General features: G+C 38.5%; 1 protein-coding gene across 14 annotated transcripts in view; it reads left to right on the top strand.

The window, feature by feature from the left end:
- Window positions 1-24932, top strand: part of UVRAG (UV radiation resistance associated) — a 319164-nt gene that overhangs the window by 66161 nt on the left and 228071 nt on the right. For all 14 annotated transcript variants that reach the window (XM_078340195.1, XM_078340191.1, XM_035265389.3 and 11 more), the window contains 2 exons: window positions 2592-2666; window positions 20887-20969. In XM_078340195.1, the coding sequence (XP_078196321.1) occupies window positions 2592-2666; window positions 20887-20969 (158 nt within the window). The remainder of the gene's footprint in view (window positions 1-2591; window positions 2667-20886; window positions 20970-24932) is intronic.

Below are 24932 nucleotides of genomic sequence, written 5' to 3'. Positions count from 1 at the left end.
AGGGAGTGTTTTATGGTTTTTGGCTGATGAAGGAATTAAAGTATACACCATTAACCTTTGCAAACTATTATATGTTGGGTAGAGTGTGGGGACCAGGGCTGTAAAACAAGCCAGAGTTCCCTTCTCTGAAGAGCTCCTGATGAAATAGTTAAAGATGGAATTAGAACTCAGGTTACATACTTTTTAGCCCCATGTCTTTTCAAGTACTAGTACTATATTGTCTCTTATTTTCAACAAACTAATTTAATGCCCATCTTCATGAGGTTTATACTGTGAGAACTTTATAACTAATCTTTTTCCCCCAGGTATATATGTGTAAAAGTGTTTTATATTTATAAAATTTCAGGATCCTTCTAATCTTGAGACTGCTTTCCTAATATTTTCTCTTTTCTAAGATGAAAAACTCCTTGAGATTGATTTACAGTTTTTATTATAAGTTTATGATTGCAGAATCATCTTTTGGTACAGTATTCAGTTCAGTAAATGACGTAGGTATCAGGGAGCATGTGATTAATTTTGCTTTGGTGGTAGGGGTAGTAGATATGGAAGTCAGGAAATGTTCACGGGAATCTTCTGCTGCTGGCTTTGACTATTTTCCATCTTTAGTTAGAGAAAGGAGAGATTCTGTTCTGGTAGTCCTTCTGGTCTTTCCTCCACTTGAACTTACACTTAAAACATTCACAGCAGAAGAATTTTTTTTGGGCCACAACTCTTTCTGATGAAGTAACTAAATCTATTTATATATTTCATAGTTGGGCACTTTATGCTATTTTGAATTTTTTTAAAAATCTCAGTTCCTTAATTTTTTTTTTCTTTTGAGATGGATTCTTGCTCTGTTGCCCAGGCTGGAGTGCAGTGGTGCGATCTTGGCTCACTGCAGCCTCCGCCCCCTGAGTTCAAGCTATTCTTCTGCCTTATTCAACCTTCCTAGTAGCTGGAATTACAGGTGTGTACTGCCACGTCCAGTTAATTTTTTTTTTTTTTTTGAAACAAGGTCTTGCTTGGTTGCCTAGGCTGGAGGGCAGTGACACAATCTGGGCTCACTGCAACCTCCTCCTTCTGGGTTCAAGTGAATTTCCTGCCTCAACTCCTGAGTAGCTGGGACTACAGGCGTCCACCACCATGCCTGGATAGTTTTCAAGTTTCACCATGTTGGCCAGGCTGGTCACGAACTCCTCATCTCAAATGATCTGCTGCCTTGGCCTCCTAAAGTGCTGGGATTACAGGTGTAAGCCATTGCAGCTGGCCCAATTTCTGTTTTTTTTTTTTTTTTTTTTTTAGTAGAGATGGAGTTTCACCATATTGGCCAGGTTGGTCTCAAATTCCTGACCACAAGTAATTCTCCCGTCTTTGCCTCCCAGAGTGCTTAGATTACAGGCGTGAGCCACTGCGCCTGGCCTCAGTTTCTTAAGTTTTAGTTTTATTCCTCCCACCTTTTAAATAAAGTTTAATTTTTGATGCACTGACTGAAGCTCACTTCATCTGAAAGAGAGTGGTTTGCAGATAATAATTAGGTAAACATTTAAGACTTTAGGGGTACCTTTTAAAAAATTGTCTTTTTGAAAATAGAATATATTAATCTTTTATGTTTGTTCTAGGGCTTCATTATTTTCTTCTTTTTAAGATGGGTTTATGCTACCTTGCCCGTGCTGGAGTGCAATGGCACGATCATGGCTCACTGAAGCCTTGACTGCTCAGGCTGCTCTCACTGCAGCCTCCCGAGTAGCTGTGACCATAGGTGTACACCATCACACCCAGCTAATATTTTTTATTGTTATTATTATTTGTAGAGAATAGGTCTTGCTATATTGCCCAGGCTGGTCTTGAACTCCTGAGCTTAAGCTATCTGCCCATCTCAGCCTCCCAAAGTGTTGGGAATATAGGCGTGAGCTACTGCACCAGGCCTAGGCTTCATATTTTAAAAAGTATTCCTGGCTGGGTGCAGTGGCTCACGCCTGTAATCCTAGCACTTTAGGAGGCCGAGGCAGGCAGATCATGAGGTCAGGAGATTAAGACCATCCTGGCTAACACGGTGAAACACTGTCTGTACTAAAAATACAAAAATTAGCTGGGCATGGTGGCGTGTGCTTGTAGTCCCAGCTATGTGGGAGTCTGAGGCAGGAGAATCACTTGAACCCGGGAGGCAGAGGTTGTAGTGAGCCGAGATCATGCCACTGTACTCCAGCCTGGGTGACAGAGTGAGACTCCAACTCAAAAAAAAAAAAAAAAGTATTAGACTTACTACATTGTGTTTTCTTTGAGGTCGGAGAGTGTATAATATGCCTCTGAATGCCTTGTTGTTCAGCAGTAGCCATTCTGTAACAACCTCAAGAAATGTTTGTGGAAAATGTGTGAATGATGATGCCTGTGATCGCATGTGATAGTTTTGCAAGGCCTTTGACTAAAGCAGGAAATGCGGAATTGATCACCTCGTGTTTTGAATAGTGATTGGTTTTCTGCTAGTATGTTTAGAAGTAGTTAGCCTGTTTCTCAGTATTGAAGTAGATCTTGTTATAACTGTCATTCTCTAGTTATATTAAAATGTGACTGGAATAAAAAATAACAAATACTGTATTTTCCTCCTCCCTTAGATTCATGCCCGAAACCAAAATGAAATAATTTTTGGGCTGAATGACGGCTACTATGGTGCTCCATTTGAACATAAGGTAAGAGTTATGAGTTCTGTTTAGTGCAGATGTGCTTTGAGGTGTACAGGTAGATATAATCCTGAAAAGCTCTGTGTAGATAGAATCATGCTTTAAGTTTGTTGTTTAGTGTGGCTTAAGGTGAATGTTTTTTAATGTGAAAACTCATTCTGTAAGGCACATAACCATCCAGTCCAACTTTTCTAAATCCAGATTATATTAATTTTTCTAAAGGAAATCTGAAACTAGCTGTTTTCTGTTATTCTACATAATTCTTTAGGGGTTAAGAAAGGATGGTGATTTTTGATAAACTGCTATACAGTTTTATTAAATGTTTCAGATATCTTTTATAATTTTCAATACATTCAAGAAACTATGAATCAGGTTGTTTTATGGTCAGCATTATCTCTACATCTAAAGGTTATTAGAGAAAGGAAAGGGAAGCGAATTCATATTTACTAAGTATCTATTACTACTGTGCCAGGTGATTCATGTCCTTTTCCCACTTAATACTAGCCACAAACCAATGCGGTGTGTTTTGTCCTGTCCGTTTTATAGATAATGAAAAAGGTTGTTAGTGATGGCCTTCAAAGGTTCATACATCTAGAAAGTATCTAAACTGAGATTTCAGGTTGCCTGCCTTTAAAACCTATGCTTTTTCTATGCTAGTATGGTGTGCTACCTATTAGCCCTATGCATTATTTGTTCTTAGTGATCATGTTGCTTCATAGCTCTTGGTTGTCTGAAATGCTGTTGCTTAGAGTACATCATTTATTCAACAACACTTTATTGAGCGCCTGTTGTGTGGCAGCCACTGTACTGTACTCCAGGTGCTGAGAACACAATGGTGAGCAAATGGATGTTTTTCTGCTGTTGTGGGGTGTATGGAAGAGGCAAACATGGTTACAGTAATCTAGCAGATAAACATGTAAACATTAAAATAAATACTGTGGATTTTAATCCTTTGTTCACAAACCTCTCCTGGCATTATTAGGGAATGATATATTCTTGCTAATTTTATGTAGCAAAATGGTCTTTATTTGTCATACAAATGTGGCACTCTTTTTTTTTTAAAGAAAAAAATAGAGATGAAGTCTCACTGTGTTGCCCAGGATGGTCTCAAACTGCTGGGTTCAAATGATCCTCCTACCCAGGCCTCCCAAAATGTTGGGATTACGGGCGTGAGCCACCACACCCAGCCAGATACTGCAACCTTAATTATTTAATAGCAATGCAGACAAAAGAGAATTTGAATAAGTGATGATGCAGATTTTTATATTAGTTGTAAAAGTGATTCATGATTTTTTTTCTGTTAAAAAAATATCAAGCCCATTATTAAACTAGGTACTGTGGGATAAAAGTATAAGACATGGATTCATACTTACTTTCTTTGTTGAGGAGATAAGATAGCATATATTCCAGAAGACATCCAGTTTACAAAGGAGTTTAGTTTGAAAAATTGTTTTTGGTGTCAGTTGTTTGCGTCTTGCAGATAATGCAGGCTAGTTTTAGCAGAAACTTAAATAATTTGAAGAGCCCTTCAGGCAGAGGTTTTAATGTTTGGTGACTATTGGGAAGCAAAGAGGAGCTTTGTTATACCTTGATGTTGTGGATGGCGGTTGGTAAATAAGGCTGGGTGGTCTGGAGAGATTTCAACGTGGGTTTTCTAGGTGTGTTTAACTGCTACTATGGTGATTAGGAGAGGGTGAGAAAAAAAAAGGCTGTTGAGCCAGTAAGCTGGAAATATTTAGATTCCCATTCAGGATTTTGCGTTTAACGTATAAAGGTAAGATTATCTTTGCCTGAATTTCCTTTTGATGACCACTCTTCTTTTGTGGGACTGCTGACAGCTACTTTGGCTGAATACATAGTCCTAATCATTAGGAATATGGGTATTGGAGTCAGATTGATATGAGTTTAATTATAGGCACTCCTGGCAACTACTACTCACGAGGCTCTAAATCCTATGATAAAAGGAATTACATCTCTAATGTTTACCATTGTATTAACACCGTATCTCTAGAACAGTGCTTGGTGTGTAGCAGGCGCTCAATAAAATTTTGTTAGTGAATGCAGGTGAATGCCTGCTGTATTTAGGGCTATCATAGCAATAATTTAGAATAAAAATCTTGAGTAGATGGTATTTGTCCCACCCTGGATTACCTCCAACCTCAACTTTTGGTATTTATTTTTATGTAACTCATAGTAGTATAATCACTCCAACTGTAGTACTATTGATAAGTTGCAAAAGCATTAGACCAGTAAGAATTCTTTTCTGACTAGAAGCTATAGCAGTAATATCTTTAGAGTCCAGTAGATGGCAATATTTTCTCATTTTAATAGAAAAAATTAGAGCAGGAATAGAATCCAAGTCAAAAGGAGCAAATCTTTGTGAATGAAAGAAATATTTCAGGATATTGAAATAGCAATTTGGCGACAAATTTCACAAAAATAACCATATAGCTTGACTGTCTCAAGTACATAGGCTGAGATTGAAGATTTAGGTATAAAAAGTTTCAGGATCTGTTTTGAAAACCTGCACAGATGAAACTTCCTTGTTTTATATTTTTCAATTTGTTCTGGTACTGTGTTCCTTGAACAAATCACTTAACCTCTCTTAGTTTTAGGTTCCATATCTCAAAAGTCAGAAAATCTAATTAGCTGGATAACACTGCAGGGAATATTAGTTATCTAGCTCAATACTCTTATTTTATAGATAAGGTTCAGAGGGCTCATGATCTGTTGAACTTGACATGGCAAGTTAGCTCCATGCTACGGATGATAAATTAGATGTAGCTGTAATTTATTTTATTATTTATTATTATTTTTAAGACAGAGTCTCACTCTATCACCCAGGCTGCAGTGCAGTGGCATGATCTTGGCTCACTGCAACCTCTGCTTCCTCAGTTTAGTCGATTATCCTGCTTCAGTCTCCCAAGTAGCTGGGATTGTAGGCATCCGCCACCACACCCAGCTAATTTTTATATTTTTTTTTAGTAGAGGTGGCCAGGCTGGTCTCAAACTCCTGCTGGTCTCGGCCTCCCAAAGTGTTGGGATGATAGGTGTGAGCCACCATGCCCAGCTACTATAATTTATAGATCTCTGTATATCTGTATACTTACATTCATAGCTCTTTAATCTTTAGAGATTTGCCTGTAAGTAATTCCACTCCATCCTTTTAACAACCTTAGAGGAAGGTAGGGAAAATAATGATTTTTATTATTTGCTTAAAGGAAATTGAGTCACAGAGAGGCAAAGTGACTTCCTTTCACTCCATGACTTAGTCATTTCTATACAATAAATCGCCCCTTTCTCTTTGCTCCTGAAGCCCTTTTGACGTACCTCTGTTAGTAGCTGTTGAGTATATTCTAATTTTTTGAATTGTATATCTGTCTCTCTTTCTAGAAGGTACAAACTGTATCTAGTAGCAGGCATCTAATAGGTATATAGTAAGTACCTTCGGAATGAAAACGAATGGCCAAGATATTAGGATGAGTTGTGGCAAACCTGGATCAGAACACATCTCTCCCTCTTTATAAGCACTTTCTTCATTATACCATGTCACCTGGGAAGAGGTGATGGGATAGAAGATTTTCATCATTTAATTTCTGTGTGAGGTTTCTTCCATCATTTAATTTCACTAACTATGATTATATACTGTTAGAGATACCTTCTTTAACTTGTAGCATCTTACGGGGGCAAGTAGTAGTGTTTTCATTTTCAGATGAAGATGCTGAAACCCAGACAAGTTAAGAGATTTCCATGTAGTTAACTTTGTAGAATTGAGAAATTAAATGGATGGTTATTTCCTCTTGTTAGTCATATTAATGGATACTAACTTGTTTCCAAAGCACGTCCCACATAGTACACAAGCAGAACATTGTTCAGAAGTAGGGATTAAGTGTCCCAAATAAAGCCTATATTTTAACAAGAGAGCTGAATATGGTATATTTCTGTCCAGGTCTTTCAGTACATTATCAAGGAAAAGTTGGAAAATCATTTAAAAAGCCCATTCCTATGCATATTCTGTTTAGTTTTTCTTCCCCCTCGCCCCATTACAAAACAGAAGAAACAGAGACTGGGCCAGCCCTCAGGGGCTGTTTATAATAACCGCTTGCTTTATCATAAAGCATCTAGAGGCCGGGTGCGGTGGTTCAAGCCTGTAATCCCAGCATTTTGGGAGGCTGAGGCGGGTGGATCACGAGGTCAAGAGATCGAGACCATCCTGGTCAACATGGTGAAACCCCATCTCTACTAAAAATACAAAAAACTAGCTGGGCATGGTAGCGTGTGCCTGTAATCCCAGCTAGTCAGGAGGCTGTGAGGCAGGAGAATTGCCTGAACCCAGGAGGCGGAGGTGAGGTGAGATTGTGCCATTGCACTCCAGTCTGGGTAACAAGAGCAAAACTCCGTCTCAGGAAGGAAGGAGGGAAGGAAGGAAGGAAGGAAGGAAGGAGGGAGGGAGGGAGGGAGGGAGGGAGGAAGGAAGGAAGGAAGGAAGGAAGGAAGGAAGGAAGGAAGGAAGGAAGGAAGGAAGGAAGGAAGGAAGAAGGATCTAGAGATCTGAGCCCAGGTTAAAGCCAGGGTAAAAGTTTATTTTTCAACTATTTGAGCTGGTGTGATTCCATGCCATCAGTATTAGACTAGGTAGGTACAGAGCTTTTGTTTTATTTTTTGAGATGGAGTCTCTCATTGTTGTCAGGCTGGAGTGCAATGGCGTGATCTTTGCTCACCACAACCTCTGCCTCCCAGGTTCAAGTGATTCTCCTGCCTCAGCCTCCTGAGTAGCTGGGACTGCAGGCACGTGTTGCCATGCCCATCTAATTTTTATATTTTTAGTAGAGCTGGGATTTCACCATGTTGGCCAGGCTTGTCTCGAACTCCTGACCTCGTGATTTGCCCGCCTCAGGCTCCCAAAGTGTTGGGATTACAGGCGTGAGCCAACACCACCGATTTTATTTTTTAATATTTTTCCTATTTCTCCTCTCAGGAATACAGAGCTTTTAAAAACTACCATTGCCAGTTTTCATTTACTGAGTGCCTGCTATGAGACACTATTCCAGATAGGTCACGTATTTTTATTTAATCTGTATGTAACAGCCCTATGAGGTAGTTATCCTCATTTTATGAGTGAAGTACCTTAGAAGAAAGCATTAAACTCCTGACCCAAGCAAGATTGCATAGGTGATAAGTAGCAGATCCATGAATGGAGCCCAGGTCTGATTCATCTGAAGGCTTGTTTTCTTGACCACTATGCTGCATGGCTTCTGTACATTTCTTCCCACTTCATATAGTGTGATAACGTACCAAGGCTCTCCCTTCACTTTAACCAGCACAAAGCATAACTAGTTGTGCAATGTGGGAATCAAATGAGAGTACACATGCAAACACTTTGAACAGTATCAAAGTGCTTTATTCTACAGATTTGGGTATTTATTATTGTAGAGTGGACATGCAATGCCCATAAGACCATCAACCCACTGAAGTCCACAAAAGTTCCACACATTAGTCACTATATTTGGCTTCCCTCTGAGTCTTTTTTCCCCCTTTTCTCTTGGATCGAGTTAGCTTTTGACAGATGTTTGGAAAGTCATCTTATCCCGTAATTCATGTTTATAAATCCTGCTGCTGCAGTGTGGTCCCCATTCTCTCTCTTCATTGAAGCCAGAGAATAATCTGGGAAAATGCCATGTTTCCTGTTATGAATTTGGAGGATCTTGTCTCCTTAGCACAATTTTGGAGCTTTTGAGAACTTTAGTACTGTAAAATTCAAAGCCAACTATGGTTCTTCATATAGATGTTTTAGATTCTTGAGAGGTAAACAGAACAGAGCTTGACTTGTTCTCACCAGGGGATTCAGAGAGTTAAAAATTTTGTTTTGTTTAATATTTTAAAAACTTGTTTTCACTATTCTTTTTTAGATTTGTAATGATTTATCTCACCCTATCCTATAAGTCAATTTCTGTTTCAACTGTTATACAAAGCTGGAAATCTTCTCTCACTCTCCTTTTTTCTCTCTCCACGAATGCTAGTTAACATGCTGTCACTGTTGCCTTCTCTTCCTACTCTACTCTCTTCTCTCACAGTTACAGTAATTTGGGCATACATCCTTTCTTCCTATCAAGGCGTATGCTCCTTTAGGGCTGAGGTTATGCCTTACTCAGTTTTATAGTCTCAGGGAATAGACTTCGCTTACGGAATATTTTTCCATGAGTGAATGAAGTCTACTAGGATCACATTGTTCCCATCTCAGTTTTAGGGTAGATTTTTTTACTTAAGGGATGGCTACTTTAGCAGTGTTACTTTCAGTCCTCATGTCATGGAGTAGCATTGAAGGCACTTAGTCCACTTCATACTTGGAGTGTGTGCCTGTGATTGTGATTATTTTCCGAGTATATTTGAAATATGAACAAAAACATCATCTCTGTTTACATTTAAAATCATTAATTTTAGTTTCAGGATCTGTATACCTTTGCTAAATAACGTTATTCTTATGTCTCAGTGTTTCTCCCTGTTTCAAAGGAGAGGAAAAACATCCTCTATTGTCTCAAACGTTGGGCCAAATCTACAGGGACGTACTCATTCAGCTCAGGTTAATTGTCTAAGAAGAGGTTTCACCTTCCCTCCTTAACAACTTAGCATCTGGGCTTCATCAGATCTCAGAGCCAGGGGTGTCTAAGGCTTGATGATGCTTAACAGAGATATGTGCACAGTTTCATTCGGCTTAGACTTCACTGACACCTAAAAGTGTTATTAATGTCCAAATGAACATATACATCTAGGAACACGGGCTTTCTATTGATTCATTAGGCAGCTGTAGTCATACAAATAAAGCACTGTATTTATTTTTTTTTTTGAGACGGAGTTTCGCTCTTGTTACCCAGGCTGGAGTGCAATGGCGCGATCTCGGCTCACCGCAACCTCCGCCTCCTGGATTCAGGCAATACTTCTGCCTCAGCCTCCTGAGTAGCTGGGATCACAGGCACGTGCCACCATGCCTAGCTAATTTTTTGTATTTTTAGTAGAGATGGGGTTTCACCATGTTGACCAGGATGGTCTCGATCTCTTGACCTCGTGATCCACCCACCTCGGCCTCCCAAAGTGCTGGGATTACAGGCGTGAGCCACCACGCCTGGCAGCACTGTATTTTTAAAAAGTCTACTCATTGCATCTGAAAATGTGCTCAAGTAGTAGAATGAGCCATTGTTTTTTTTTTTCCCTTGCCCATCAAGATTTCTTATTTTACCTAGGTTAAGTAGAAGAAGACTACTTTCAAAGCTCACTTAACGGTTTCATAAATAAATATAGAACACTGGCAAGTCCTGCTGGGAAAAGCTTTCCTCCCAGATAGACACCTCCAGTCTAGATTTCCATGTATCTAGACATGTGTCAAATTTGCCTGGATGTTTCAGAGATACACGTGCTCTCCATAGCTCAAGCTGAGTTCAATTCCCCTTCCCCTCTCACAACACTTCCTCTGTGTTTCTTAGTGAAGTGAGGGGTACCACGATCCACCTACTTTCTCAAGTCAGAACATAGAGTTGTCCTGAGTCCCTTCTTCTGTGCTTCAATCACTACTGATGGTGACTGCTAAATATCTACTTTTTTCTTGGTTCTTGACGTTATAGCCAGATTTATCTTTCTAAAATGTTGATCATATTCTTCCTTTATTCAAATTTTGTCAGCAGTATTTGTCCTCAGTAATTAATGGCTTATGAGGTCTTGCTATTTCTTATTTGTAAACACTCCATCCTCAACACTCTTAGGCTAAGATTTGTTCACATCAGTTTTAGCTAAGGCCCCATTTCCATAGGAAGGTTTTTCTGTGTTGTACCTCTTAAATCCAATGTGAATATATCCCTTTCATATGCTTCCATAGCACCTGTGTTACATTTCCCTCGTCACTGACCCTTATCCTATTATATTCTGATTGGCCATTTGCTTATGTCTCTTACCTGCCGCACTGTTTACTGTATGAGGGTAGGGACAGCATCTGTTTTCACCAGTTAATCCCTACCACTTAGCACTGTTAATGACATATAATAATCCAGTAAATACTTGTCAAATGAGTGAAGGAAGCTTCTGTAGCAGCAGATCATTAGAAATTCTGCTGGAGTACACCACTTGGTTGTCATCAGTATAGCTCAGCAGTCCCCAACCTTTTTGGCACCGGGGATCAGTTTCATGGAAGACAGGTTTTTCCACAGATGGGGGTGAGGATGATTTCAGGATGAAACTGTTCCACTTCAGATGATCAGGCTTTAGTTAGATTTTCATAAGGAGTATACACCCTAGATGCCTTGCATGTACAGTTTATAGTAGAGTTCAAGCTCCCGTGAGAATCTAATGGTGTCGCTGATCTGACAGGAGGTGGAGCTTAGGTGGTGATGCTTGCCCTGGGGGCTGAGAACCCTGGTATAGCGTGTTACTCAAAATTCTGATTCTCTGTCTTAGTAGGTTCTGACATTTCTGCATAGACACCTGCCAAATTATTATACTTTAAATGGAGCTCTTCATTTCTCTTTCCAGGATTGCGTTCTCTTCCAGTTTTCCACGTCGTTATTAACTATTTTTTAATTTATCCAGGCCTCAAATTTTATAGTTAGTATTGATACATTTAAAAAAAAATTTTATCCACTCTATTTAGTCAGCCACTAGACTCTTCTGAGTTCTTCTGTGAAATAGTTCTGGTATCTGTGGCTACTTTTCCATGTCCATTGCCGTAATCCAAACTCATATCAACATTCCCAAAGGGCTGGGTCGCTGCAGTAGTTTCCTGGTGGGGCTGTGGACTCTAGTCTCTTTGTATCCACTCTATCTTACTGCTGCCTCATTAATCTTGCTAAAGCACTCTTTCATTTTTTATGCCTTTGCTTAAAGACTGTATAGAATAAATTTGTATTGTCTGCTAGATTTGTATTGTCCAAATCTCTGGCCTGATCGCCTTCTCTCCATCAGCCCAAACTCAGTCAGTCGTATAGTACTTTGGGTTCTAGCTCTGCTTGTATCTCTCTCCTTCCTTTTCCTCCTCCTACCCACCTTCTTCCTCCTCCTGTCTCTTTTTCGGTTTGTTGTTTTTCATTACCATTGCCATTGATGGATTTTGACCCCTCATTATGTCTAGTATGTATGAATTTTTATAGTAGCCTCCTATCTGGTAGTTGGACAGTCTTCTCCCTCCAATTTATCACATTTGTCAATACCAGAGTAACCTTCCTTAAATCTAGCTCTGATCGGAACCCAAACTGTTAGAAACCTTTCATGAGTCCTTACTGCCCGTAGGTTGTTACATTTTAGCATGGTATTCAAGGCTTGCTGTGTTCTGGCCCTCCTCACTTACTTATTCAGCTGTATCTCCCACTACTTCCCTCTCCAGGGATCCAAATAATTTCCACGTCACTGAAGCTAAACGAATTGGACTACTATTTAATTTTCTCTGAATGCAGCTTGTGTTTTCCTACTGTCATGCTTTGGCTAAAGGTGTTCAGTCTGTGTGGGACTTTCCTTCACTGCCATTCACTTTTCAGTACTACTTAATCCATCCTAAACACTGCCACCCCTGCAGCCTTTGATGTTCCTGTTCTACTAGATGGAATCTTTACTGCAGCAGAACTCCTGTAGCTTTTGAAAAAACCTTTCTTATGGCACTCTTGTATTATTTTACTTACTTGGAACCTTCACTGGGTTGTGTACTTTGTGAGGACAGTAGTAGTAATTGACTAACACCATCTATGTTTTCAGTAAACACTGAAAGTGTATAATATATAATAGAAGTGTATGTATAATGCTGTTTGCTTCCTAGTCAGTTCTCCTACTAACTGGGTTCTTCCTGTATAAATTTTGTAGTTTTAATGAAGTTAAGGACAGTCTTGTGTTGTTATAGCTAAAAACTCTCAAAATATATAGTAACATGTTTTAAAACGTGACTCATCCAATGAGTTAGTACAGGGGTAAGCAAACTGTGGTCAAGCACATGTTTTTGTGTGGCTTGCAACTGATTTTACATTTTAAAGAATTTTAAAGAAAAAATAAGAATATGTGATAGAGATAACATGTGGCCTGCAAAGCCTAAAACATTTGCTATTTGGCCCTTTATGGAAAAAGTTTGCTGACCACTCATCTAGAAATACACCTGACTTGCCTGGAATTACTCCTGCTCATTGGATATGTGGAATTATCTGTTTCCCTGAGAAGTTTAATAGGCACTCACCCAGACTGGTTACTATTCCATTCCTTGAAGAAGAATTGTTAGGCCTGACTTCAGAAGAATTTTGAGTGACATGTAAATCTCTTCTGGGCTCTTTGGCACTTGGCAGTATCTCACACAGATAACCAGATACAAATGAGCCATTTCTTTCCATTATAATCCTTCATCAGAAGTCTGGGATCGAACATCTGGTGAAGTTAGATGTCATTCAGAACAAGGCTCTTAGCATATTTCAAGAATGTTAATTGCTAAGTGATGGCTGAAACAGAAGGGCTTAATAATGTCCTTAAATTGCCTTAAATGTACATGGACTCAGAATTTTAGAATTGGAAAAGGTCTTAGAGATCATCAAGTATAGCCTGGTTCTTAAGAACATGGGCTGTGGAGCCAGACTGCGTGTCTCTTCTCTTTAATCCTCTTTGTGTCTCAGTTTCCACACCTTTAAAGTGGGGATAATAATAGTACCTATTTCACGGGGGTTTGTGATTATTAAATGTGTTAGCATTTAACATATTAACAGTTAGTTAACATTGACATGTAAAATACAATTCTGTCTACCACACTGTATGTAAATGCATGTAAACATTGCTCTCAATATTGCTGCTATTTTTTATTATTGTTTTTATTAGCAGTAGTTGCATCTCATTTTATAATTAAAGAAACTGAGGCCTAGAAGAGTTAAATTATTCCCCCACTTATGTGATAGGCAGGGTAGATTAAAACCCAGGATCCAGGATTCCCTTCTCTGGGTCCCCTCCCATGTGGGAGCTATCTCTCTCTCTCTCTCCGTCCCCCTCTGGCCCCCTCTAATAAATCGCTTTTTCGCAAAAACAAAAATAAAAACAGAAAAACAAAAAACTGCAGGATCCTAGCTTTCAGTTGAACCTTCTTTCCCTGTTTTATGTGTTGCTTTTAGTTGTATGTCAGTGAGTGTGGATAAATTTTTTATATTCAGAAAAAATACTTGGCAGCTTTTTGCGTAAAATAAGAAAAGCTACGTAGAACATCATTAATAATTTCTCCTGAGAGTCTTCAATCAACTTCTCAAGTCTCCTATTATTTGGATTTTGTTGCTGATTTATAAGACTGTCTCCTGTCTCTGTTCTCTTTTTCCTCATCTGTCCTCAAAATGTATAGATTATTTCATAGCATCCCATTTTTAAGTTGAGGTGAAATTAATGTAACATAAATTAACTGTTTTGAAGTGTGCAATTCAGTGGCCCTGGGTACATTCACAATGTTGTGTACCACCGTATCTGTCAAGTTGTAAAACATTTTCGTAATCCCCAAAGAAAACTTTGTACCTATTAAATGCTCACTTTTTATTTTGCTGTCCTCCAAACCCCTGGCAAACACCCATTTGCTTTCTATCTCTATGGATTTACCTATTTTGAATATTTCCTACAAATTGAATCATATAGTATGTGACCATTTGTCCTGGCTTTTTTCACTTAGTATAATGTTTTGGTGTTACATCTACAGGTAGCATGTGCTTCATTCCTTTTTAGGGCTGAGTAATATTCTATTGTATGTGTACACACAAAGACACACACACATTTTGCTTATCTTTCATCTGTTGATAGATATTCGTGTTGTTTCTATTTTTTTGACTATTATGAATAGTGCTGCTGTGAACATTCGTGTACAACTGTTTGAGTGCCTGTTTTTAGTTCTATTGGGTATGAACCCAGGAGTGAAATTGCTGGGTCATATTATAATTCTATGATTACCTTTTTGAGGCAAAAAATCTGCTAAACTTTTTTTTTTCTTTTTAAATTCAGTGGCTGACCATTACATTCCTAACAGCAATATGTGAGGGCTCTAATTTCTCCACATCCTCACTAACACTTACCTTCTGTTTTTTTATGCCATTTGTATATCTTAATTTGGAGAATTGTCTCTTCGGGTTCTTTGCCCATTTTTAAATTGAGCTGTTTGTCTTTTTGTTGTTGAATGTAAGAGTTCTTTATATCATCTGAATATTAGACCTCTATCACATATATAATTTATAAATATTTTCTCCCATTCTGTTGGGTTGTTTTTCTACTTACTTGATGGTGTCTTTTGATGCACAAACGTTTTTAATTTTAATGAAGTATAATTTACTGATTTTTCTTTTTTTTGAGATGGAGTTTCGCTTTTTTTACCCAGGCTGGAGTGCAATGGCGCGATCTTGGCTCACCGCAACCTCCGCCTCCTGGGTTCAGGCAATTCTCCTGCCTCAGCCTCCTGAGTAGCTGGGATTACAGGCATGCACCACCATGCCCAGCTAATTTTTTGCATCTTTAGTAGAGACGGGGTTTCACCCTCATGCTTTTGATACCATATCTAAGAATCGATTGGTAAATCCAAGGTTATATAGATTTACCACTGTTTTCTTCTAATACTGTTATAGTTTTTTAGCTTATTATTTATTTATTTATTTATTTATTTATTTATTTATTTTGAGATAGGCTCTTACTCTGTTGCCCAGGCTGGAGTACAGTGGCGTGATCTCAGCTCACTGCAAACCCCACCTCCCAGGTTCAGGCAATTCTTCTGCCTCAAGCCTCCTGAGTAACTGGGATTACAGGCGTGTGCCATCACGCCTGGCTAATTTTTGTATTTTTAGTAGAGACGGTTTCACCATGTTAGCCAGGCTGGTCTTGAACTCCTGACCTCAAGTGATCCTCCTGCCTCAGCCTCTCAAAGCGCTGGGATCACAGGTGCAAGTCACTATGCCTGGCCACCTTTATGGTTTTACAGTTAACCCTTTGATTCATTTTGAGGTAATTAAAAAATATAGTATCAGGGGCAAGTCCAACTTCATTCTTTCACATGTGGCTATCTAGTTTTTTCAGCACCGTTTGATGAAAAGAGTTATTTCCCCATGGAGTATTCTATGTACCTTTGGTGAAAATCAGTTGATCATAGATGCATCAATTTATTTCTGGATTCTCAGTCCTATTTTGTTGATTCATATGTCTGTCCTTGTGTCAGTGCTATCCTGTTTTGACTGTCATTGCTTTGTATTAAGTTGAAATTGGGATGTGTGAATCTTCTAACTTTGTTCTCTTCAATATAATTTTGGCTGTTTTTTGGCCCCTTGCAATTCCATACGAATTTGAGAATTGGCTTTTCCATTTCTGTCAACAAGGCTCCTGGAATTTCGAATGGCATTGAATATCTAGATTGCATTGGATATTGTTGCTATGTTGGCAATATTAAGTCTTTAAATCCATGAACATGGGATGCCATTTTATTTGTTTTGGTTGGAATACAGTTTATTTTTCTTGGCTAATTGTTCTGTCTGGAACTTAGATTACAAATGTTGAGTAGAAGAGCAATCACCTTGTCGTTCTTGTTTTTTATATTGGGGGAAGACTTTGAGTCTTTTACCATTGAGTATGATGTTAGCTGTAGGTTTTTTGTAGATGCCCTTTATCAGGACTGGGAAATTCCTTTCTATTCCTAATTTGTTGAATTTTTTTTTAAATCATGTAAAGGTGATGAATTTTGTCAAATGCTTTTCTGCATCAACTGAGATGACTGTGTATTGTGGTGTATTACATTGATTCTTCCTTCCTTCTTTCTTTCTTTTTTTTTTTGACAGAGTCTTCCTCTCTCACTTAGGCTGGAATGCAGTGGTACAATCATGGATCACACTCAAACCCCTGGGCTCAGGTGATCCTCCCACCTCAGCCTCCTGAGTAGCTCAGACAACAGGCATGCACCACCATGCCCAGCCAATTTCTTTCTTAAAAAAATTTTTTTGTAGATATGGTGTCTCACTATGCTGCCCAGACTGGTCTCTAACTCCTGGGCTCTAGTGATCCTCCTGCCTGGGCCTCCCAAAATGCTGTGATTATAGGTGCTCAGCCTGATTGGCTTTTATGTATTGAGACTCCCTTGCATACCCTGTATGAATTTCACCTGTTCATGGTGTACAATCTATTATAGGTGCCCAGCATGATTGGTTTTTATATATTGACACTCCCTTCAATACCCTGTATGAATTTTACCTGTTCATGGTGTACAATCTTTAAAAAAATTTTTTTGTGGTAAATTACAAATACATAAAATTTGCCATCTTAATCATTCTTAAGTGTACAGTTAAGTGGCATTAGGTACATTCACATTGTTGTGCAACCATTGCCACTATCCATGTATTTCATCTTGCAAAACTTTTCACCTTGCAAAACTGGAACTCTCTATTAAACAATAATTCCTCATTCTCCCCTCTCCCCTGGTCCCTGCAGTTACCCTTCAACTTTCTGTTTCTATGAATTTGACTACTCTAGGTACCTCATATAAATGGAATCATGTAATAGTTTTCCTTTGATTGGCTTACTTCACTTAATATAATGTCATCAGGCTTCATTGGTGTTTTAGCATGTGTCAGAATTTCCTTCCTTTTTAATGCTGAATAATATTTCATTGTATGACTATACCATATTTTGTTTATCCATCAGCTCTCTGTGGATACCTGGGTTGCTTCCACCCCTTGGCTATTGTGAATAACGCTGCTATGAATATCGATATACAAATGGTGCTTCCCATCCTTGCTTTCACATTTTTGGGATATATATCCAGAAATAGTTGCCAGATTGTGGGTTATAATTCTTTTAATATGCCGCTAGATTAGTTTTAGTAGTATTTTGTTGAAGATTTTTATATCTATATTCATAAAGGATATTGGTCTATAGTTTTCTTGTGACTTTTTTATTTGGCTTTGGTTTCAGGATAATATTGGTCTCAGAGAATAACTTAAGAAGTGTTTCCTTGCTTTTATGGTTTTTGAATACTTTGAGAAGGATTGGCGTTAAATAATTGGTAGAATTCACCAGTCAAATAATGTGGTTCTGGGCTTTTTTTTGTGTGTGTATGTGTGTATGTGTGAGAGAAAGTTTTGTGATTACAAATTCTGTCTACGTTGTTATCTGCTATAGGTCTGTTCAGGTTTTCTGTTTCTTCTTGAGCCATTTTTAGTAGTTTGTGTATGGTTTTGTCTAGGCTGTCTGATTTGTTGGCATACAATTAATCATTTATTATATTCTATCATTATCCTTTTTACTTCTGTAAGGTTGGTAATAACGTTCCCACTTCTGTCCTGATTTTAGGGATTTGAGTCTTTCTTTTCTCTTTAGTTAGTTTACCTTAAGATTTGTCAATGAGCCAGGTGTAGTGGCTCATGCCTGGAATTTCAGCACTTTGGGAGGCTAAGGTAGGAGGATAGCTTGCGTCCAGGAGTTCAAGACCAGCCTGGGCATTATAGTAACATCCCCCCTCTCTATTAAAAAGAAATATATTAGCTGGGCATGGTAGTGCATACCTGTAGTCGCAGCTAACCGAAAGGCTGAGGTGGGAAGATTTCATGAGCCCAGGAATTCGAGGTCAGTCTGGGCAACATGGAGAAACTCCATCTCTATAAAAAAATACAAAAATTAGCTGGGTGTGGTGGTACACGCCTGTAATTCCAGCTACTCAAGTGGCTGAGGCAAGAGGATGGCTTCAGCCCAGGAGGTCGAGGCAGCAGCGAACTGTGATTGTGCTACTACTCTCTAGCCTGGGTGACAGAATCAGACTTGTTTCAAAAAAAAAAAAGATTTGTCAAAGTTGATCTTTTTAAAGAACAAGCTTCTTTAATTTATAATAGCCTAGTTTGAATTAATACCAGCTTAGTTTTAATACTGTAAAAAGCTTTGCTTCTGTATTGCTCTGTTCTCCCACCTTTATGTTATTGTTTTCACACTGCATCTTTATAATGATTTGCCCATCAAGATAGATTTATAAGAATTGTTTCATGTATTTGTCTAGTTGATTGTTTTTTAAAAGGTAGATTAACTAGACATTCTTAGGCTATATCCAGTTAATACTGTTCCTTTTTAATCTTCATAATGTATTGCTGGTTCAATTTGCTGATATTTTGCTAAGGATTTTTGTGTTTCTCTTCATGAGGGATATTATTGTATAATTTCCTCTGTGTGTGTGTGTGTGTGTGTGTGTGTGTGTGTGGTCTCTGTCTAGTTTTGGCATCAGTGATCCTAGTTTTATAAGTTGTAAACTGTTCCATTCTCCATTTTCTGAAGGAGTTTGTGTAAAGTGGATATTATTTCTTTCTTAAATGTTTGATGAAATTCATCAGTGAGACCATTTGGACATGGATTTTTTTGTGTGTATGTGGGAAGATTTTCAATTGCTTATTCACCAGAAAAGTAGATATGGGGTTATTTAGATGTTTCATAGTGTGTCTGGGCACTTTGTGTTTCTTTTTAAGGAACTTGTCTAATTAATCTAAGTTGTCACAGTTATTCACATAAAGTTCTTAATAATAGTCTCCTAATATCCTTTTAATGCCTGTAGTGACATAACTTTTAATGCTTCTACTGGCACTATGGCAAACACGTACATGGTGCTTATTACATACCTTTCATTTTACAGATATTAACTTTTAATTCCCACAATTTGTGAGGCAGTTACCACCATCTCCATATTACAGATGAAGAAACCGAGGTTAAACTAAGAGCACTCTGGTGCCTTGCTTAAGATTATACAGTGGTTGTATTGAAGGCTTGCATTGGAATCCTGGTGGGTCCAGAGTCTTTTTTTTCTAAACTACTGTTTACTCTGCCTTTTATTTTTTTTTTTAAGAGACAGGGTCTTACTTTGTTGCCCAGGCTAGAGCACAGTGGTGTAACTGCTCAATTGGTTCACCTTGCCCCCTGCCTAGACAGAGCCGATTTATCAAGACAGGGGAATTGTAGTAGGGAAAGAGTAATTCCTGTAGACTGGTTATGCAGGAGACTGGAGTTTTATCATTACTCAAATCAGTCTCCTACTCTGCCTTTGTTAAATGACAGAGACACCTATTCTGTTCTTCTTCTAGAATTGTCCTCAGTTCTTTTTAGAAAGTATCCTTGCTCCTTTGTACCACTGAGTGGAAATATTTGTTTCTGGTGTTCCTAATCAGAACTTGGAATGCCCTTTCCCCCATAAAAACATTACATATGATGGCTAGGCAGAGTTGAAATATTATTGTTAATACTCTTTTTGAGTCACATAATATGTTAAAATGACTTCTGGAGCTTCCTTGGGAGGTTCACCACAATTTAAAATGTGAAACATTGTTTCCATGGGAAACTGTGAGAACAAATGTATTTTATTTTTGACCTAACCCCAAATTTACCATTTTTTTTTAAAACAAGAGATTTTCCCCAAAAGTGAAGACATAAAAAGCAAATCCAGTGTTCATGCATTCCCAAACTGCAGTCTTGATTCCAGGATACCTCTTTCTCTCAAGCTGAGCTGGCTTCTGGGAATCCGTTGGTGGTATATGGTTTGAGGGTTCCTTTGTGCTGCATTTTTTTACTGCCTCTCTCCTGAGTTGTGGGGTAGATTCTGCAGGCTCTTGTAATGGCCCAAAGGTGCCCAGCCCTGACTCCACTTCCGTGTCTGTGATCCCAGGTGGGCAGGTCTCCTGGGTCCCTGTGCTCTCAGCAGCTCCCTTAGGCACCTCTCCATGCTGCTGTCACTCCAGGTGTTGTTCAGCCATCATCTGGAGCCCTCTCATTGTGAATGTGATCTTTGTCATCTTCTGTTGCTATGGAGATATTACCAAAGTGGGTCAAGGATCTGTGTTCATCTCTCTTTAGGGATGACCGGTCAGCACAAGGGTGGCAGTGTAGGGTGACACCTCCAAATCTGCTCTGTCCCCTCAGGGCCTGGGGGCTGTTGTCTTGTTCCATGGCTGGGGCAGCAATCGCTGGGCCCACAGTGTGGTGGGAGGGAAGGCTGCAGGAGTTGGGGCTGGGCTGGATGCATCCCCTCTCCACTCTTGTCAGATCCGCCCCACCAAAACTGATTTTAAATTCCCTTGCCTGAAATGTTAGACTTCTGTTATATGGCAAATATACTTTACTATTTGGAATCTCTAAAAGTTTAGATTTATTCAGTTGTTAATATGTCATATTTTTAAAAAGACAAACATGATTAATTTGTGCATAGATTTTATTTGGTTTGGTTTTGATTAATTTGTTGATGATTAATGTCTTTCAGGGTTATTCAGTTGCTCAGAAGAATATTCTGCAGGTGGATCAGAATTGTGTTCGCAATTCTTATGATGTCTTCTCTTTGCTACGGTAAGAAACTTCTTAGATTGTCCTGAATTCTAAAGAATCTTTCTCGTTTTGAGTTTGTGACATTTCAGTGTGAGAAAATTAATGGGAGTTTTAGAGGCTGTTATTCAAGCTTAGCATTTTTTAGTGCAAGCCTCATAAATTTTGTAGCTACTGTGATTTAAGTTTATCTCTTTTACAAAGTCTTTGGAAGACCATTTCCTTTCTCTGGACAGTGGGAGAGAATATTTGGAAGCCAGTGATCCTAAAACATACATGAGCTATTTTCCGGTCTTCTGTACCCTACGGAACAGCAATCAAATGTGCAAAAGTTAGACTTATCAAAGTCTTAACAACTACAGCATCACTTGGAAAGCCCTTCAGCAGCCCAAACATGGCTTTGAGATTTGACCTGTTCTTCGTCTTAAAAGAATTATGTTTGGCAAGCCAAAAAAGCTTTGCATGTATCTAATACTCAGTGGCTTAAAGGTCTCAGCTCTATATTTTCATAATGTCTGGGCTTAATTTTGAAAGATTTTAAAATTTGGCTTTAATTTCAAATGTGATAGATCATCAAGGATATTTTTCCAGGGGGCAAGCTACCAAAATAAATGCAATTCCAAATAAAGTTAGCAGTGACACTCAACCTGTGTTCACCCTACTCAGACAGATTGTTCATTGGAATTTGATTTTTACAGTATTTTTAATGTTTACATGACACATAATACATTTAAGACCATCAGACATCCTCTATATATGTACTTGAGGAATAATCTAGAAGGATGCTTGGAGAAATGGTTATTTTAAAAACATTACAAAATTGGCCTTTCCTTTGCGAGCTTGAATCTTATTACACATGATGATACAGAGTTTGGTCACATGGACTGTGTCTGTTCATCTTAAGGAACATGATCTTGACTAAAGTAACCATATACATTTTCTGAGTTTTGGTTCTTGCATTAGAGATGTCTACACCTTGACTGCTTAGAATATGTAGGAGAACACACAGGGTTCAGAAATTAGAGGGTGGAGATAGTGGGAGGTGTCAATACATAAACATATTTTAAAGCCTCTTCAGTTGGAGACACACTAAGTTTTAAGTATTAAAAAGAATGTCTAGACATGGTTTGAAATGTTAGTAAGCCACTAGTATTTCTTGATTTCAGTTTTCCTTAGTAAAATGAGGTATAGGTACAACTATTTTAAAGACATGTCCTAAATGTGAGATTGTGTGCCCTTACTAGAGAAAACAGTAGAATTAAAAGAAAAAATACTAAGGAAGAAGAGGATTTGGGATAGTGTAGCATCATAGATGCTAAAAGAGGATAGTTTCAAGGAGTAGCGAACACTGTGATAATGTAGGAGAACAGGAACTGAAGAAAAACTGTTGGATCTTGTGAAGCAGTGTGGTATAATGGAGGATGTGTTGATTAATCTGATCCTGCCTTTATCTTTGATTTATCCCGATTTATTTAACCTCTGGTGCTTCTAAAGAGTAGAAGCAGTGTAATTTTCAAGCATTTTCACATTTGTTATCTTATTCTCTTAAACGTTTTTTACACATCAGGGATGATAGATAGCCTTTGTCTTGATTGTAGCCAAGAGGCATTAAATGTTTTATCTATCTGAGGGCACACAGAAGTAAGAGCCAGACTCAGACTGAAGGATGCTTGAAGGTTTTCTGACAAGCATGTTTTTGTAGATCCTTTTGATAGTCTCACCTTCCTAAACTGGTGGTTATAAGGTAGACATGGCATAATGACTGAGGAAATGTTTTGGTAAACACAGTGCCCTACATAAATGCAAAGTCATCAGGCTAATTTGGATGAATTATTCAGTTATAGAAAATTGGTCTTGCAGTGATTTGGCTCTTGAGGGATTCATATCCAGGGTATTTTTCAGATTCTTCAGGTGTGTCAGTAATGTGAACTGCCTTATTAATAGTGGTCTCATCAGTATTGTATAATTCATGCCTAGCTAATAACACAGATTTACTTTTCCTAAGCCAGATTAAGTGGTAATTTATCAACCAAATTTACTGAACCCAGGGAGTTGTTCTGGAACTGGAAACTTTAAATTGTTCTTATCAAAGTTGATGAGTCAGATGGAACTTTTGGTGATTGTTCTCTCAGACATTAGTAAAGAGTACCCATCATCTGCTCTATTAAATGATCCTCTTTTCCCTTAGTGCTTGCCGTGCTATATATGAAGTGATTTTTAGGAAACTTAATTTTATGCCTATTGCATTAAACTCTAGTTCATGGTTTCCTCTCTAACATTGTCCTTGGATGGAGTCATTTTAAAAATATATATCTTTTCTTTTCCTGATGCTTTCTTGGTTTATAAAATTTCTCCTACTTCATCTGTAATTTTACGTGCAAACACACATCTAAATTCTTTAATGTCACTTAACTCTAAAATTCTGCATGCTGTTTGGAGTCATGATTAGAACCCAAGTCTCCTGATTCTGTTTTTTCTTTTTGTTTTTGAGACAGTCTTGCACTGTTGCCCCATCTGGAGTGCAGTGGCACAACATCAGCTCACTGCAACCTTCATCTCCCAAGCTCAGGTGATTCTCCTGCGTCAGCCTCCTGAGTAGATGGTACTATAGGCAGGCACCAACACACCCAGCTAATTTTTGTATTTTTAATAGAGACGGCGTTTCACCATGTTGGCCAGGCTGGTCTCAAACTCCTGACTTCAAGTGATCTGCCCACCTTGGCCTCCCAAAGTGTTGAGATTACAGGTGCGAGCCACTGCGCCCGGCCCTGATTCTGTTTTTTGAGAGTATATTCTAGTTAATTAACTTTCACTGTGCTGTTTGGCCACTAGGATACATCTGTTCTACTTACTGTGTGGGAGTGTCACAGAAAAATGGGCACTCTTTGGAGCACCTAAAACCAGGGTATTAAAAGCTCCTTCAGGCTGGGCATGGTGGCTCACACCTCTAATCCCAGCACTTTGAGAGGCTGAGGCAGGCGGATTACCTGAGATCAGGAGTTCGAGACCAGCCTGGCCAATATGGCAAAATCTTGTCTCTACTAAAAATACAAAAATTAACCAGATGTGGTGGCACATGCCTGTAGTTCCAGCTGCTCAAGAGGCTGAGGCGGGAGACTCACTTGAACCTGGGAGGTGGAGGTTGCGGGTGAACTGAGGTTGTGCCACCGTACTCCAGCATGGGTAACAGAGTGAGACCCCATCTCAGAAAAAAAAGAAAAAAGAAAAGAAAGAAAAAAGCTCCTTCAGATGGATAGTGACCTAAGATCTTATTCAGATACTTTGGCCCATAGTTAAGAATTTAGGCTAATTTCAGTGTTGCCAAAGATTAGCACTTCTTTCCAAATTTACATTTAATGTGGGATAGCAATTGAACTATTGCTCCTTAACCCTTGTAAATCTCTGGATTAAGGGTTTGTTTTCAGGTAAATAGCCATTTAATTAGGAGCAACTTTACTCATTGTTATATTTGATATTTTAGGGTGTTCACCACAAGGTGTTGATTTTATTCCTTAACTGGCATTTGAAATTTTATTTATTTTACAATTTTCTGGTGAGAAGATTAGGGATGGAGTATTAAGCAGTGTTGTAAATTATAAGTAAGCATTTATTTTTAGGAGTTAACTTAAAAAATCTCGGCATGATTTCTTCTAGGTTAAGGAATATAAGCTTATTAGATAGCTTTCTAATAGGCTTATTAGGTAGCTTTTTCCTTTTGGTTCTGTTTTTTTTTTAATCCTGTTTACGATAGGGAATTATTGAAAGATTATAAAGAGAGGAGGAGTAAGTGACATAGTCAGGTTTGCAGTTTAGAATTCTAACTAAGGTGTCAGTGTGTAGAAGACCTGAGGGATGAGACTGGAAGCAATGATTCATGTCTAATCTTACCTGTTCTCTGATTGAGAGGTTATTTTTAGTGTTAAAAAACTCATATTTTTGTTGCTTTTTCTTTTATACTTTTTCAAAGAGGTAGCTCTGTTACAGTAA

The sequence above is a fragment of the Callithrix jacchus genome, chromosome 10 (genome assembly GCF_049354715.1).
Source record: "Callithrix jacchus isolate 240 chromosome 10, calJac240_pri, whole genome shotgun sequence".
NCBI lineage: Eukaryota > Metazoa > Chordata > Mammalia > Primates > Cebidae > Callithrix > Callithrix jacchus.
This window is presented reverse-complemented; position numbering and strand designations above follow the sequence as displayed.